This window comes from Diuraphis noxia, unplaced genomic scaffold (genome assembly GCF_037042655.1).
Source record: "Diuraphis noxia isolate RWA-SAM2 unplaced genomic scaffold, SU_Dnox_SAM2 contig0001, whole genome shotgun sequence".
Classification (NCBI taxonomy): domain Eukaryota; kingdom Metazoa; phylum Arthropoda; class Insecta; order Hemiptera; family Aphididae; genus Diuraphis; species Diuraphis noxia.
Genome location: NW_028301711.1, coordinates 6,263,654 through 6,281,211, shown reverse-complemented (window position 1 = coordinate 6,281,211; position 17,558 = coordinate 6,263,654). Strand labels below are relative to the sequence as shown.

The following is a 17,558-nucleotide window of genomic DNA, read 5'->3' as shown; positions in this document are numbered from 1 at the left end:
TACTTTAGTCCGTGGCGAGTATAATAACGACTAATAAAATAAAATCTTGGAATTTAATTTATGTACCTACCTAATACGATTGTTTGATTCGGCCATTCGGAATAATCAAATGCCATTATATTTGAAAATAAAATTGAGGGGGCCAGTTCGGGGCCACTGACTTTTCTTAGGGGGCCAGGCCCCCTAAGGCCCCCCCCCTTGGTGACGTGCCTGTATTGTACTCATCTGTTCCTTGTAACTTTGAAGGCTCTGAATGCTCTGGAAGTTGTGATTGAGTTTCTGAGGATGAATTAGGAATTTCTGAAGGTATTACTTGGTTTTCGATGTTTTGAATAGAGTCAGTGGTGTTAGTGTTTTGTTGTGCTCTAGTGACAACTCTGTGAATTCTACTAAGAGCGTCGGCATTAGTATTACTTGCTCCCGGCTTGTATTGAATCGTATATTGATATTCTTCTAATTTCAGTCGCCAACGAGTAAGCCTGGAACCAGGGTCCTTTAGATTGAAGAGCCATACTAGTGCGCGATGATCCGTTATGACATTAAATTTTTGTCCAAAGAGATATGGTCGAAATACCTTTTGTAACACGTACCAATCCCTTTAACAATAATCGGGAGATTGGACACGCTGTGCGGGTTCCGTAATGAATCAGAGGATTAGGCAGGTAAAAATAATTAACCAATATGTCACTATCATGAGCTTAATATTTTACAACAAAATTTAAATAATAATACAAATAAATGGACAAATAACTCACGACAGCGTGACAATGCAAAACACGATATGACCGGGACCTGGAGACTTGAGTTGCTGGGTATGGACGGTGACCGGGACCTGGCGACTTGAGTCGTTGATTATGGTAGGTTATGTTTAAGACGGCGAAACCGCACGAACTTAATGGTCGGGTTCAGGACGGCGAAACCGCGCGCACTAATCGACGTAACAATGCGTAAAAAAAAATGAAAACCACACAAGAAGGCGGAATATACAAAATGAACTTATCGTCAAGCGGCGACCACGGCTTAATAGCATACGCCAGTCACAAGCTCGGACGCCGTATACACACTGGTTTTTTGTATATTAATATAGTATACTTGATCGCCGTACAGCGCGGCGTTGACCTTTGGGCTAGGCGGATAACGACCCCACCAAACAGATAATGTATATATGTACATGACTGGGTCAAGAACGGTTGTCCTATTAAAAAATGGCCCGGTGTCAGTGGGCGTAAATCATTTGGGTCGGACGATAAAACGGTCAGAGGTCTTGAATTAAGAATGGCCTCGAATTGCGTGGATAGGGTAGACATTTCTTCGAATGTAAACGTTTGGACACCAATAACTCGCTTTAAGTGGTATTTAGCGGATTTGACTGCAGCCTCCCAAATACCACCAAAGTGAGGAGCCGCGGGAGGGTTGAAGTGCCATTTACACGGCAACAGTGTAGTTTGCCGACTGGCTGTGGTCGTTAACATTTCGTGTAGTTCTCGGTTGGCGCCTTGAAAGTTGGTCCCGCAGTCCGAATAAATATTTGATGGAATACCCCGACGAGAAATGAATCGATTGAAAGAAGCCATAAAAGCATTTGTAGATAGATCTGATACAATTTCTAGATGTACGGATTTAATAACAGTACATACAAATACCGCAAGATAACATTTTATCGATTTAGCATTTTTACGACGAGATTCTTTTACTTGGAATGGACCAGCGAAGTCGACACCGACGTTGCTGAACGGACGGCACGGGCGAACACGGAACGACGGTAACGCGGCCATAATTGGTTGTGGCGCGGTGGCTCGATGTCGAGCACACACGACGCATTTGAATATGATATGGCGTATAGCGGATCAGTAGTATATATTTGTATGTTCACAGCCAGCTTTTCCACGGTAATTTTTTTTTTTCAAGGGGAAAATTCTCCCTTGGAGCACTCTCATTTACCGCGTAACACAATACGGTGATTACACAAGATTGTCCACCTATTTGCGCCTTACACAAAAATATTTACCGTATCAACTATTTTTCCCCGTTTTTTAAAATTTTTTCAATCAAATATTTTTATAAAAATTATATTTCAAGTAAAGAACACAAATTATTTAATAAACTTTTTTTATTTTGTTCAATAAAATTACACAAGTTTTCTTACTTCTCTAGTAAAAGGTACATATTCTACAATACGATCATGAATTAACAAACAATAAGCAGTTACACCTGTAAGAGATTCCGATGCTTCAATTTCCAATTGAACATCCACTGCTGAGGCTGTTGCCGAATCATTCTGTTTTGAAGTATCAATAACTATAATGGGTGCGTTCGATAGAAAAGTAGATGGACTCAATATAGGGTTCCGTATACTTTTTTCGTAATACGATTCTTGAAACGATGTATACATATCATATAATAATGTAAAATTATTTTTTGAAAAATCTAAATTCAAATTATCATACGGATATGCAATCGAGTTTAGAAATACTTTAACGTTCGTTAGATTACAATGGTCGAATATACTACAATCTTTTGTTAGTGTATTTTTACGACCTTTTTGTAATCCAATTATAATAAATCGTGGTTTTTCTAATTTTGAAGCGGTTTTCAAGTTCCATACTACTTTTTTAGTAGTCCCGAGTTCAGGATATTCAAAAGTTTCAAAAGATCTAAAAGGAATAAACAAACTTTTTTCTTTTTCTACAAGTTTCAATAACTTTAACCTTTCTTCATCATCAACAGTAATATGCGGAACCTTCCAGACTATTTTATTTAATACAACTTTACCTGAAGCAGCAACTATATCACTTTTAAGACTTAACGCATTTAAATCAGTATGACTTCGAGTTAATATTAATTCCAATCTTGAATTTACTAATATTTTTTTATAATCTTCAAACAGTCCTAACCAATATTTCAATGGAATGCAAGCACTGAATTCACCTTTATCGTTTGTTAATTGTGTTCCATTTTTCAAATTCCAGCCAGAATTTTCGTAACAATTATAGTTATCTGGTGTACCAGATAAGTATCCTTTCAGCGAGCTTGTGATTCCAAGAACACGTGTGCTATCTACTTCTATTCCATTTATTTCTAATCGTATTTGTTCGAAGAGGTATGAATAACCATTATTACACAGTTTCACTTTATCAGGTTCAGATATTGTTCCTTCTAAAAAAATAAAGCTCTCGTGTAGATACGGATAAACATCTGTTTGCTGTACTGATATTCGTATTTCATCATTATTATTAAACGATGTTGTGTACGGTGTATATGAATGATATTCAATTTTCGTTATTTTAGAATCCGTCTCGTACCGTGAACTTATATCTAAAATATCACTTTCAGGCATTTTGTTTTAATTGATAACCTAGAGCTTGCAAAATTTTTTTATTTTTCAACGTCAATTTTTTTACTTTATTTGATGTTACCGGTACCACTTTAGTCTTATGACTAGTTGAACTGATCTGAAGTAGCGGATTTATATTGAATTTTAATCCCATATCAAGATCCGTAACGTTTAATATGTAACACGATTGTCAATGCCTCACCAAAATTGTTAATCAATTTATGATCTTGATCAACTAACTGAACGGTTATCGTATCAATATTTGTTTTATTCAATTTGTAATATATTAAATTTGACGGTGACTGTACTACTTTCGATCCTAGCGTTTCACTAGGGAAAAACTCATAAATCGAATGACTTTGAAGATGGTTGTTGAATGATCCTTGAGCTATATTACACATTACTTTTATAGAATTAATTGTGTTTAAATTCATAGGTTTTTCCGATCTATGAGTAGATAAGAGTCTTTCATACTCTGGCTTATATTCTCGTTTTTCAAAACCCAATACAGGTGCCATGCTATGTGCAATCTCAAAGTGTAGTATTCCATTACATTTTATATTTGATCTGAAATCGTTAGGATCAACCGAAATGTCACATGTTAACTGAGTTTTGAATTTTTCATTATAAATATTTATTTGTTCCTTAACGCGATGCTTAATATCTTTAATTTCATAACATCCCTCTTCCAGTTTAATATAACACCACATACGATCATTATTATTATTATGATCACCTACTTCTATAGCAAATTTATTATTATGTTTATTGATATTCGGGAATGAATTAAATGTCTGCAAACATAACAAAGCAATTTCTGAATCTTCGTAAAGGTTTATAGACGGAAAATAATTTGCAGATAATGTGGTTTTGTCCCCGGTTAAACTTAAAGTGACTGACTCGTACATTCTAATATCTGAGATATAAATTTAATAATGAAACTAGTGACGCTTAATATGCAGAGCAACTGTCAATGTCTCATTAAAGTTATCGATCGGATTATTGTTTTGATCAACTAACTGTACAGTTATTGAATTAATGACTGTTTTGTTTAATCTGTAATATATCAAATTTGGTGGCGACTGAACTACTTTCGATCCAGTTCTTCCACTAGGGAAAAACTCATATATTGAATGACTTTGAAGTTGATTGTTGAATGACCCATGTGCTATATTACACATAACTTTTATAGAGTTAATTGTGTTTAAATTAGCAGCTTTTCCCGAACGAAGATCTTCATGTAATGGTCCATAGGTTCTCTTTTCAAATCCAAAAACAGATGCTATACTGTTTGGAACATTTAACTTTAGTCTTCCATTGCATTTAATGTATGTTCTAAAATCGACGTGATCAATAGATACGTTGAATGTTAGCTGTGTTCCCCATTCATTATTGAAGTGATATAACTCTTTCTTAATTTTGTTGTTAATATCTTCAATTTCATAACATCCTTCTTCCAAAATACATATAAACGTTTTTTGTTTATGCGCATGATTTAATGACGGAATTACATCTATCTCCAGTCGGTTATTAGTTAAATTTATGTTTGGAAATAAATTTCGTGTTTTCAAATATAACAAAGCTATTTCCGAATCCTCGTAAACGTTAAGAGGTGGGAAATAATTCGTGGATAATAAAGTTGTGTTTCCAGTCAAACTTAATGTAACAGATTCATGCATAATAAAAATTCAAGACATAAATGTCCACAGTTGAATGAATTGAAATCTTGATAGTTAGAATAATTATATATTATTTTATACTCTTTAAAATAGTGTTGTAATTCAATTGGTGGAGGTAAATCACCAAAGCTATCAAAATATACTACTTTATCTTTATTTTTATGAAACGCTACCCAATGACTTCCATTACCTGAAGATATATCTAAGTTTAAAATACCACATTCATTTACATACGGTTTTTTAGGTAAGTTATCACGTGAAAACACTCCACGGAAATGATTGATTTTCAACTTTGTTATACATTTTATAATATCTTCTGACGAAAGCGGTCTGTTAGGTAGCGTATTTAACAGTTTTTTTTCCATACCTTGTTTTTGTTTAAATTTAAACCACTACCTTTTTTTCTTTTTGAATTTTGAATTGCATTATACACACTAGCACCTCCAGACATTAAGCTACCAAGTGCTGACAATCCCGCAAATATAGGTATTAAGGGAATTACACCTCCTGTTTGTCTCGGTGGTAAAATCAGTCTTTTGCTACCATTTTTTTTCTTAGACATTCTTTTTTTCTTTACTGCTATCATAAGATTTTTTATTTTTGTAGCACGTTTCTTTTTATAACCCATTCCTATTTTTCTTTTAGCTTTCATCGCGTTTGTTACTGCATACGCAACAATTTTCTCCTTTTTAGGAGTATCTATAGCTTTAAATCTTTCCCAAGCACGATTAGAAAGTTAGAAACACTTCATCAGCTTTATGTCTATCGTTTAAATTTTTACTAGATGCATACGCAATATCGTGATCACGACAAGCAGTATCCAATGGATTTATTCCTATGTCACCACGATTTAATCTTTTTTTTAATTTTGTACCTGGCCCACAAAACTGATAACCTGGAACATGAGATTCAAACGGAAGACTATTTATAAGAGAGTTTACAATACCTTTACCAGTCTTTTTCGATTTACACTTTCGAGTTGAACGCATCATCAATAACTGAATATAAAATAAAAATCTTTGAGTATTTATAAGAAAATGGATTTAATTGAACAGAAAGATAAATTAGAAATAATAAACGTAGATGTACAAATATCGAAAAAACCATCAAGACATGGTTCGTTATTACCTGATACTATACGTGCTATATTAGTTGGTCCTAGTGGATCGGGTAAAACAAATATAATGTACAATCTAATCACACATGAAAACGGGTTAAGATTTGAAAATATTTATTTATACTCTAAAACCTCTAATCAAGAAAAATATGTTTTGTTAGAAAAAATAATGGATGATATACAAGGTGCTAATTTGTTCATATTTACAAACGCACATACAGACAGATAATGGTACAGAATTTTATAATAATCAATTTCAAGATTTAATGAAAAAATATAAAATTAAACATTATAGTTCATTCAGTGTCATTAAGTGTTCAATTTGTGAACGTATAATACAAACTCTTAAAAATAAAATATATAAACATTTTACTGCAACAGGTACATGGAATTGGTATAATACAATATCAAAAATTATACAAAACTATAATAATACAAAACATAGAACAATTAAATGTACACCAAGTGAAGCTCGAATGGATGCAAACAAAATTAAACTTAACACACATACAAATATCAAAACATTATACAAACCAAAATTTAAAATTAATGACAAAGTAAGAATATCTAAATATAAACATATATTTGATAAGGGATACACACCAAATTGGACGACAGAAATATTTACAATTTCAAAAATTTTACATACAAATCCAGTAACGTATCAATTAAAAGATGAATCGAACAATATAATCTTAGGTGGTTTTTATGAACAAGAAATTAAATTAACTGATTTTCCAAACACCTTTCTTGTTGAACGTGTTATAAAAAAAGTTGGGAATAAAATGTTTGTCAAGTGGTTAGGTTTTGATACAAGTTATAATTCATGGATAACGTTGTCAGATATATTAAAATAAAATTTTATATTATATTATTTTTATCATATTATTATATTTTACCTTTTTACTGTTTTTCTTTGATAACAATAAAAATTTGTTTATTTACATGAAACATTTAACAATTAAAACATTATATAATACTGATAGATAGCGCTTTTTGTTTATTTCGATTGCGGATATATAAAGTTTTTTAATTTATAGTGGCCATAAGCCAATGTATTAATCCCATCATCCATTATATAACGTTTATCATCGTTAGCACTAAGAACAAGCTTAGTCATAGTTTTCGAATGGACAATATGTTTATTGGATTGAATAAAATTCATTTTTCTATGAGTTTGTTTATCCTCAACAGTTATATGGTTTATAAATGCATTTAATATATCCATGTAATTTTCAAATTTCATGTGATTTTTAATTATATACTTTTTTACACATTTTGCTTTTTTTTCCTCAACACTATGTACAGTTTTATACGCATATAATTTCGGTCTTAATGAGACAAATTCTTTTAGAATTATTCCTTTCATTTCATCCTTAAAATATCCTGGTTGATTTTTATGTGTCTCACTGAAACAATAATGGTCTTTAGGATAATTAGATGTATCAAAATATGGTAGTAAACTATTTTTTAATTTTGTACCTGGCCCACAAAACTGATAACCTGGAACATGAGATTCAAACGGAAGACTATTTATAAGAGAGTTTACAATACCTTTACCAGTCTTTTTCGATTTACACTTTCGAGTTGAACGCATCATCAATAACTGAATATAAAATAAAAATCTTTGAGTATTTATAAGAAAATGGATTTAATTGAACAGAAAGATAAATTAGAAATAATAAACGTAGATGTACAAATATCGAAAAAACCATCAAGACATGGTTCGTTATTACCTGATACTATACGTGCTATATTAGTTGGTCCTAGTGGATCGGGTAAAACAAATATAATGTACAATCTAATCACACATGAAAACGGGTTAAGATTTGAAAATATTTATTTATACTCTAAAACCTCTAATCAAGAAAAATATGTTTTGTTAAAAAAAATAATGGATGATATACAAGGTGCTAATTTGTTCATATTTACAAACGCAGATAAAGTTATAAAACCTAACTTAACTAAGAAAAATTCTATTATAATTTTTGATGATGTAATATGTGACTCACAGTCTGTTATTAGAGAATACTTTAGCATCTGTAGACATTCAGGTGCTAGCTCCGTATTTTATTTAGCACAAACATATTCTAAAATTCCAAAACAGTTGGTAAGAGATAACTCAAACTTTTTAATAATTCTGAAACAAGATGACATGAATTTACGTCATATATTCAATGATCATTCGTCGACAGATATGGATTTCTCAGAATTTCGGAAAATTTCTCATTTATGTTGGAATCAAAGTGATTATGGGTTTATGGTTATTGATAAAACTCGAGAAATGAATGAAGGAAGATATAGATGTGGTTTTCATACGTTTATTAAAATAAAATAATTATATATATAATATATATATATAATGTAACATTTTTATTATCTACATAGTCTTGCCAGTGGTCATACGATACAGTAATATTGAGTTTATTATTTACTATGAACAAAGAAAAAGTTTTGCTGAAAAATTTAATAATATCAAAAAAAAATATTAAACGAAAAATAATGGAAATGAAACGTGGTATTATAGATTCAGATAACTATTTCCGTGAAGCATTTAAACCAATAACTGAACCACTCAGTACAAAAATAGAAAAAAATACATCGTGTAACTTACAACTAGCTGATTATAAAAATGCAGAAACCTCATACACTAGTGGAGAAAATGAAGATGATGAATTAAATTCGACATTTGTAAATTTTTTTGAACGTCCTAAATCACAACGTTATGATAAATCTTATGGTTTACATTATGATAGAACTAGTGATTCTTACAAAATAGGAGATTACTCTGTAACTTTTAGCCATGGTAACTTACAGCTGCTTAATAAATACTATCCATGGACATTAGGACTACAGTCTTTATTATGTGAGAAAGAACCAAAAAATACAACTATACAAGATATGGAATCTTATTACGATATTTTGAAAACTTCTCGAGTTCATTTAAAAGCGGATGGGAAACCAAAAACCTCAAAGTTTCATAAATGGGCGACCGTTGTAAAACCTCTCTACGAAAGAATGAAAAATGAAGAAAAACAGTTAAACGAAGAAATAGTTAAAATTAATAACTCTAGAGCTCCTCGGATAAGCTTTAAACAATTAAACGAACATTTATCTAGTTCGAGTGCTAAACGTAGTAACGTTCATAATAATACAACCATAACAAATGAACCATTTGATTTTAACCCTACAGCAAACAGTTCTATGTCTGTAGATCCTCCAGTTGAAAAGATGTTTAATTTTACTGCATCACCACATGCTAAGAAAGGTTCTGGTTTATATAAAGATGTAATACCTCAAACACAGTTAGTTTATTATGATGATCCAAATGAATTAGTAACTAGATTAAATCTTTTAACATCATCACAAAGAGTTGGTAATACTGGCGTTAGTAATGAAATCATATCTATTTTAGAAGAATTACGTGAGAGGAATATTATAGTATAATGACAACCTTAGAGAATATAGCTAATGAGCTACATCGACCAGCGAGAAAAATATTTCCTAGACGTAGCGTAGTTACACGGTTTAAAGATGATCTCTGGCAAGCTGATTTAATAGACATGCAGTCACATTCTAGACAAAATAAAGGTTTTAAATTCATTTTAATCATAATTGATACATTTACCAAGTATGTATGGGTAGAAGCATTGAAAAATAAAACAGCGGAGGAATGTACAAAAGCTATGTTTAATATATTGAAAAAAGCTAATCCAAAATTGTTACAGACAGATAATGGTACAGAATTTTATAATAATCAATTTCAAGATTTAATGAAAAAATATAAAATTAAACATTATAGTTCATTCAGTGTCATTAAGTGTTCAATTTGTGAACGTGTAATACAAACTCTTAAAAATAAAATATATAAACATTTTACTGCAACAGGTACATGGAATTGGTATAATACAATATCAAAAATTATACAAAACTATAATAATACAAAACATAGAACAATTAAATGTACACCAAGTGAAGCTCGAATGGATGCAAACAAAATTAAACTTAACACACATACAAATATCAAAACATTATACAAACCAAAATTTAAAATTAATGACAAAGTAAGAATATCTAAATATAAACATATATTTGATAAGGGATACACACCAAATTGGACGACAGAAATATTTACAATTTCAAAAATTTTACATACAAATCCAGTAACGTATCAATTAAAAGATGAATCGAACAATATAATCTTAGGTGGTTTTTATGAACAAGAAATTAAATTAACTGATTTTCCAAACACCTTTCTTGTTGAACGTGTTATAAAAAAAGTTGGGAATAAAATGTTTGTCAAGTGGTTAGGTTTTGATACAAGTTATAATTCATGGATAACGTTGTCAGATATATTAAAATAAAATTTTATATTATATTATTTTTATCATATTATTATATTTTACCTTTTTACTGTTGTTCTTTGATAACAATAAAAATTTGTTCATTTACATGAAACATTTAACAATTAAAACATTATATAATACTGATAGATAGCGCTTTTTGTTTATTTCGATTGCGGATATATAAAGTTTTTTAATTTATAGTGGCCATAAGCCAATGTATTAATCCCATCATCCATTATATAACGTTTATCATCGTTAGCACTAAGAACAAGCTTAGTCATAGTTTTCGAATGGACAATATGTTTATTGGATTGAATAAAATTCATTTTTCTATGAGTTTGTTTATCCTCAACAGTTATATGGTTTATAAATGCATTTAATATATCCATGTAATTTTCAAATTTCATGTGATTTTTAATTATATACTTTTTTACACATTTTGCTTTTTTTTCCTCAACACTATGTACAGTTTTATACGCATATAATTTCGGTCTTAATGAGACAAATTCTTTTAGAATTATTCCTTTCATTTCATCCTTAAAATATCCTGGTTGATTTTTATGTGTCTCACTGAAACAATAATGGTCTTTAGGATAATTAGATGTATCAAAATATGGTAGTAAACTATTTTTTAAATCATCGAAAAAATTTGTTGTTTGGATAGCGTATACCAACGAATCAGTATCTGAATACAAAGAACTAATTTTAGCACCATATTTTTTTTTCATTACATTATAATGAAAGTCATACATAAATGTTTTTGAAACATCTAAAATTGCGAATCCTACATAAATTGCCTTGTCAAATTTAATGATTTCCTTACGCTGATGAATAGCCATAAGATTCTCAGTGTATATAGTTCTGTCTTTAAAATTAGTTTTAACCATTAATTTCCTAGCTTTTTTTGCTGATGAAACAAGTTTTATAGAAGTTCTTGCGCGAACATTTTCCATACATTTACCGAAAACGCTATTGATTAACAACTTCCAAAAATTTTTTTCAAACTCGTTTTTAGCTTCAACTCTCATAGTTGTACACAATTCAATGTATGATGCCATCCATTTGCTTTGTGAAAAGCTAATAGCTCGATGAATTTTCGTCACTTTAATACCGTTTAAAATCGCCTGTTTTAAGTTTTTATAATGTACTATATAGTTTTTTTTTGATGATAATGTAGTAAGCAATTTCTTAGCTTTAGAATTAGGAGGACACTCATTAATGGGTAAAAATGGGAAATCATTATGACTTTTATGTAAATACTTAGGGTACTCGATATCGACTTCTAATATATACCCAACTTCTGAATCATCGGCAATTTTAGTGACATCGATATTGAGATCATTAACCCACTCAAAATCTTTGAAAGGCAATTCTGTTAACATAGATTTACCATACAAATTTACACAGTCAAGATATGTAATCCATGTGATTGGTTCATTCGAATTATAGTCCAGTCCTTCAATATTTGGTATATTTGCTTTAACATATCTTTTAGTTGATTGACAAATGCCCCCCCGGATTGAGTTTTCAAAAAAGAGGAGCATGTTGTAATCCTTTAACCTTTCCAATTTTACCTTAGTGTACTTAAGCATACAATCAAAAGCAAATCCAGGAGCAGTCATGTAATGAGCAGGATCTAATCTGAGAGTAGATAAACATAAGTCTCTAAAATTTTCAAACACGTCAGCCAGTATGGTAACGTCAGTCTTTAAATAAAGATCGCTATACTCACCTAAAGTCTTTATATCGAATGTTCGCCATATATTTTTAGCATGCATATAATCTTTATCGCTTATTTTTTCGTCTGTCAAAGAGTTATAAAATTCAGACTTTGATGGTAAGAAAGTATCATCTAATTTACTCCAACTATCGACATATTCATAAGGGAAGATTCCTTTTTGAGTGACTAGATCTAATGCTTTCATGGAAAAATTTTTAAGAGTTTCTCTAAACCTCAACTTATCTTCAGATAAATTTAATGCAAGTTTACTTAATGATTCGCTCATGAAACGGAATGTATCGACAAATTTAATACTAAATCTATGTGCGATTTCTTTACTAAAAGATATATATTTTTCTGACGAATTAGGAATAACGTGAATATCTTTATCATTACAACCAAGTTCCCGAATTATGAAATGACTATCGTACGATAAATTATGGAAGAAAATTGGTACGAATGAGGGGTTAATTATTTCAAAATTACATTGAAGACAAAGACATTGTCTATATTTACCAGTAAAATGACAGTGATCTCGAACTTTAATTAAATTATTATTTTTAAAATGTCTCGAACATTTTCCACAAAACTTAGTATTTTTAAAATTACTTTCTTCTTCTTTAGTTAATTTATTCATCGGTTTATTTGTTTGATAAATTTTATTAATATTATTTCCAATAACAATCATATTTTCCATACATTTTTTTGCAGCATTTTCACCTCTATAAATTACCACCTTTCTCGGAATTTTGAACTGTTTTACTAGTTCTTTTGATATAACATCATAGTTAACTTTGACATAAAACCCATAGCTCATAATTTCATGTAAATGTGTAGCATAAGTTTTAGATTTTTCGTAACTATTAAATTCACTAGACTTATTTTTAGGAGTTAAAATACATTCAAAATCTGCATAAATAACAATTGGTATTCTCTGTGTATTTTTATAGTTTTTAAAATAAATAAAATCATCATCCCCCTTTTCAAACATTATTGGTCTCCTTAATTGGTTCTTTCTACAATTATGCTGGTGTTCACTCAACCCTTTCTTACCCCAAAGTTTGCTTTTACATGGCTTTTCACTAAAAGTAGTAAAACATCTTTTACAGATAATTAATCTGGAACAGTTTTTAGTTTTCTGACTTCTAATAAATCTTGAAAAATTTTTTATATAACAATAGTGTGATGTGTTATTATTATTAAACAAAAGTAGATCAAAATGTTTTTTTCTTTCAGTATTACAAATATATAGAGGGAAAATATGTTTTTTATCATTTAAACTATAAATATTAATTGATACATTATTTATACGTTCAAATTTTTTTATCTGACTGATTGGTGTAGGAAAATCTATACATTTAAAATCTAAGCCACTTTTTTTTTCTAACATTTCAAAATATTTCTTATTAAAATAAGTTTTATTTGAACGATTGTCAAACTTTGATAGTATTGAATATTTAAAACATTTAACATCATTATTTTTTACATTTATGACTGCTCTTTTATCTTTGATATATTCAGGAAGATCTAGATACGTTCCTCCTCTGAGAGGATTTACTATATTAATTCTCAATTGTAATGCATCTATTGTTTTAAGTGACCAGCCAGAAGCTTTTGCTAAAAAATCATCTTCTTCACTTAATAATTTATTGAACATCCCATTCAGTAATTTATTAAAATCAGAGGAATTACATGTAAGTGTATTAGAGGTTTTAAATGCTATATCCTGTACTTCTTGTGTGATAATTCGTTCATATACACTATCTACATATAAATTAAATTTTATAGATGTTTGTAGACATGATTCCTTTAACTTTGGAATTATTTTGTCTAAAGTATAGTTAAAAAAAAGTGTGTAGTCTAAAAATTTTAAATTATTCTTAACTATAAAAGTTTTTGAACATTTTTTAAATCTTTCAATTTCAAATATTCCTTCATCAGCATATGTCATTCGCTGACGTTTTGTCACCATTTTTCTTTTCATAATTAAGCTGAAAATAAATTAAATGAAAAAAAAAATATAATAAACAATAATAATATTGTAATCACTTTATTATTTTTTATAGTATAAATCATACAATATTCAGCAAGAGATTTTCACTATCGATTATCACTATCGACTTTCACTATCGATTTTCACTATCGATTATTTTCATCAGTCAACGATTCGGGCTGCGCTCTGTAGGCGTCACCCGAACATGTGTTGAATAAGAAAAAAAAATAATATACCTGGTTTTTCAGGAATTTGAGATGAATGAGATTCTGGTAGATTGTCTGCGATTTTCTTGAATTTTTGTGGATGGTCTGAAGTATCTGTTGAGTCTTGACGAAAACAAATTACGTCTGTTCACTACTTATACACGGTATATAAAATACGGTTATTAATTTGCCGATTTAAGTAATTATTATTCTTGAGCGTAGAACTGGAATACTATCGGATCCCACCGCTGCCACCAAAAAATGTTATGATTTTACACAACAAAATAAAATAACGTACGCAAAATAATTAAATAAAAATTATATTTTATTATTTACTACGGCTAATAACAATGTATCAGTTCAGACGTAATTATAAGACTGACTGGCCTCCCGTATAGTGTATTGTACGACGACGCTCCGTGTCACAATCAAAATCCTGTGTCAGCAGATTCCACGGTCTAGCCGTCGCACAACACACTATTCCTGATGGTCTTACAAAATATCATGTAGAATAATATTCATTATATTATTCATATTTATAATAATCAGATTCAGGGGTTCGTAACAATAGTCGTCATTAACAATGATCCTGTTAAAACATAGACCATGTAGTTTAAAAGATTTATATTCCCATTAGTTTTTGCCTTTTTATCGCTCTTTTCTTTCTCTGTATACACAGTTTCGAATATACTATTCGTGTTATTGATACCGTTGTCGTCCGTATTCAATTTATTAATTATTTCATCATCAGATGCGTCGTAAAATTTAGTATGCTTGGGACTGTTCTGTCCAGCGTCCGTGGTTCTTTGTGGTACCTTGATCATAAAACTTGGCGTATATTGCGTGGTCCCCCTCTTTACTCTAGTTGTGGGTGGATTTTCGGTCGTAAGTTTAGTGGCATTATCCGTTCGTGTCGTCATAGTAGTGGTCGTCGCGTTGTCTTGCTTAACCAAACTCGTTCCATTAACTGGTCTCGTTGCTTCAGCTATTGATAATGTCGAATTGATGATTGATTCTGTCCTTGCTGTTTCATTCATATTATTCGTAGCGGTGGTAGAGTTCAGACTATCAGGTAGGGATCTCTTCTTCACTTCAGTTCCCCCTTGTGTCACTTCTGTTGCTTCTGTAGTCTGTATTTCCATTACCGGTTCCAAATCCAATATGTGGTGCATTAAGTAAAGGTTATTAGCAATAACGGTCGTATCCTCTTTACCATCTAAACTCATTATAACCAATACACACTTCCTTTCTAGCACCATCATTCTTGGGTGATCTCTTACTCCTACTTCCATGTCATCGCCACTTGACGTAGTACACTTAATTCGCAACTTGTTTAAGTTACACCTCCGTCCATACATATAAGGTATTAATATATCATTATGTTGAGTTTCCGTCACATTTTTGATAACTACGTTACCCGCCGTGTATTTATAATATATTTTAGTTTGCACACTTGACTCGTCCGGAATGTCTGAGTCCCCGTGGGCTGCCATTACGATCATTAATCTATAATAGTACATTTTCTTATTACTATTTTGGGTTTATACCTATTTATTTATGAAAATATCTTCTTCTTATGATTATTCCATTTCTTCACTTATTTACTACTTATATCTATATCTAATTTCGCTAATTACGTACTACTCTATTATTACTTACGTCTATTACTTTTTCTTTACACAATATTTAATTATCTATTTTTTTTTTATTTACTTTATACCATGGTCTCATAGTATTTCTTTACATCGTTCTTATGCACGGTGACCCGCTGTCTACCTCACGCTATTACCACGTTTTCACTATCTAGGACTTCTAGAATTTCATATGGTCCTTTCCATAACGCGCTCAATTTATTCTTTTGGGTTTTATCTTTAAGTAATATTAGATCTTTTATCCTTAAGTCCTCACTGTGAACCTTTTTATCATAATGATTTTTAGATTTTATTTTCTTTTGTATTAACCTTTCTCTCGCGATTTTATGCGACTCTTGCATTTTCTGTTTTAGATCGAATACATAATCGTCATAATTATACCTAGGTTCTGGATTACATTTTAATTTTACTGGTATATCTAAATCTCTTCCATATAACAACGCATACGGTTGGTAATTAGTTGCGGTGTGTTCTGTCGAGTTATATACGAATAGTGCGTAAGGCAGTAACTGATCCCAATTATTTAAATCTTTATCTACGTAATGTCTTAGATATTCGGCTAAAGTTCTATGTGACCTTTCTAAACTACCGTTGGTTTGTGGATGATAAGGACTTGTATTTATTTTGTTAATCTTTAGTAATTTACATACTTCGGAAAAGATTTTGCTAAGAAAATCAGTGCCCTGATCTGTTAAAATCGTTTGAGGTATTCCATGCACGCATACGAACTTAGTAACAAATTCTTTCGCTACCGTATTCGCCGTGTGGTCATGTAACGGGACTCCCAACGAATATTTTGTCAAATCGTCCTGAAAAGTAAGTATGTACTTGAAACCTGACTCAGTTTCTATTAATGGTCCTACAATGTCCATAAATAATTTTTCGAATGGTTTAGAACTTGTCGTAGTGATTACCATGGGACTTCTATGATGTTTGTTAGTAGTTTTATTCGCCTGACATGAAGCACAACCTTTTATGTAATCTTTTACTTCCTGCTTTAAATTTGGCCAGTTAAATTGCCGTTTAATTTTTTTATATGTTCTATGTATTCCTGCGTGACATCCTAGTAAAGAATCATGAAATTGTTTAAAAATAACTAATTTTTCCTCCTTACTGTATTCTAATTTAGTACAGATTATTATCTCGATGTTTGTGTTACGAAATACATATCGTATCATAGATCGAACTTTTGCCCAATCTAAACCGTCTTTCCGCCCTAACTGGTTCATAGCTAACTTAGTTAATGAATGTTTTTCGCAGAAATATTTTAAATTCAATAATGCGAGATGCATATTTTCATACGTCGCTAATTGCTTTTGTTTACTTTTTGTTATCAAAAATATTATATATCTATCGTCCGTTTTAAATTTTACAACGCCCCCGATATCCTTATTCGATTTTAGCGTTTTATCCTTTCCGAATCTTTGTTTTAGTTCGTAATTTATTCCTGACCTAAAATTATAATACTTTTCTATTTCTGACACTATATTGTATTCATTTGGTGACTCTAT

At 30.6% G+C, this 17,558-nt stretch overlaps 5 protein-coding genes and 1 pseudogene across 5 annotated transcripts; 2 read left to right on the top strand and 4 right to left on the bottom strand.

The window, feature by feature from the left end:
* Nucleotides 1-166: 166 nt before the first annotated feature.
* LOC149059357 (uncharacterized) lies at nt 167-1,775 on the bottom strand. The gene is made up of 2 exons (XM_089223715.1): nt 1,172-1,775; nt 167-513 (listed from the first exon to the last, which is right to left on the bottom strand). The coding sequence occupies exons 1-2, from the start codon at nt 1,773-1,775 to the stop codon at nt 167-169; spliced, it is 951 nt and encodes a 316-aa protein (XP_089079841.1).
* A 317-nt stretch (nt 1,776-2,092) lies between these two features.
* Nucleotides 2,093-3,339, bottom strand: LOC149059356 (uncharacterized). Its single transcript, XM_089217943.1, has one exon. It carries the CDS (start codon nt 3,335-3,337, stop codon nt 2,129-2,131), a length of 1,209 nt encoding a protein of 402 aa, XP_089074069.1. The 5' UTR covers nt 3,338-3,339; the 3' UTR covers nt 2,093-2,128.
* Nucleotides 3,340-3,489: 150 nt separating this feature from the next.
* LOC149059355 (uncharacterized) lies at nt 3,490-4,242 on the bottom strand. Its single transcript, XM_089217962.1, has one exon. The coding sequence runs from the start codon at nt 4,240-4,242 to the stop codon at nt 3,490-3,492; it is 753 nt and encodes a 250-aa protein (XP_089074088.1).
* A 3,525-nt stretch (nt 4,243-7,767) lies between these two features.
* LOC149059354 (uncharacterized) lies at nt 7,768-8,418 on the top strand. Its single transcript, XM_089217971.1, has 3 exons — nt 7,768-7,908; nt 8,065-8,240; nt 8,326-8,418. Exons 1-3 carry the CDS (start codon nt 7,776-7,778, stop codon nt 8,416-8,418), a joined length of 402 nt encoding a protein of 133 aa, XP_089074097.1. The 5' UTR covers nt 7,768-7,775.
* A 148-nt stretch (nt 8,419-8,566) lies between these two features.
* On the top strand, nt 8,567-9,646 carry LOC149059353 (uncharacterized). Its single transcript, XM_089217947.1, has one exon. It carries the CDS (start codon nt 8,567-8,569, stop codon nt 9,575-9,577), a length of 1,011 nt encoding a protein of 336 aa, XP_089074073.1. The 3' UTR covers nt 9,578-9,646.
* A 3,082-nt stretch (nt 9,647-12,728) lies between these two features.
* On the bottom strand, nt 12,729-14,219 carry LOC149059352 (uncharacterized; annotated as a pseudogene).
* Nucleotides 14,220-17,558: the final 3,339 nt, after the last annotated feature.

What these genes read in the sequence shown, in the direction of transcription:
- LOC149059357 (XM_089223715.1), bottom strand. Translation starts at nt 1,775, where the DNA reads ATGGCCGCGTTACCGTCGTTCCGTGTTCGCCCGTGCCGTCCGTTCAGC. An exon ending in ACCGTTCTTGACCCAGTCAT is followed by an intron (nt 514 to 1,171) that starts GTACATATATAC and finishes ATCGCGCACTAG; the next exon opens with TATGGCTCTTCAATCTAAAG.
- LOC149059356 (XM_089217943.1), bottom strand. Translation starts at nt 3,337, where the DNA reads ATGCCTGAAAGTGATATTTTAGATATAAGTTCACGGTACGAGACGGAT.
- LOC149059355 (XM_089217962.1), bottom strand. Translation starts at nt 4,242, where the DNA reads ATGTACGAGTCAGTCACTTTAAGTTTAACCGGGGACAAAACCACATTA.
- LOC149059354 (XM_089217971.1), top strand. Translation starts at nt 7,776, where the DNA reads ATGGATTTAATTGAACAGAAAGATAAATTAGAAATAATAAACGTAGAT. An exon ending in AGTTGGTCCTAGTGGATCGG is followed by an intron (nt 7,909 to 8,064) that starts GTAAAACAAATA and finishes TCATATTTACAA; the next exon opens with ACGCAGATAAAGTTATAAAA. An exon ending in CTAAAATTCCAAAACAGTTG is followed by an intron (nt 8,241 to 8,325) that starts GTAAGAGATAAC and finishes ATTCGTCGACAG; the next exon opens with ATATGGATTTCTCAGAATTT.
- LOC149059353 (XM_089217947.1), top strand. Translation starts at nt 8,567, where the DNA reads ATGAACAAAGAAAAAGTTTTGCTGAAAAATTTAATAATATCAAAAAAA.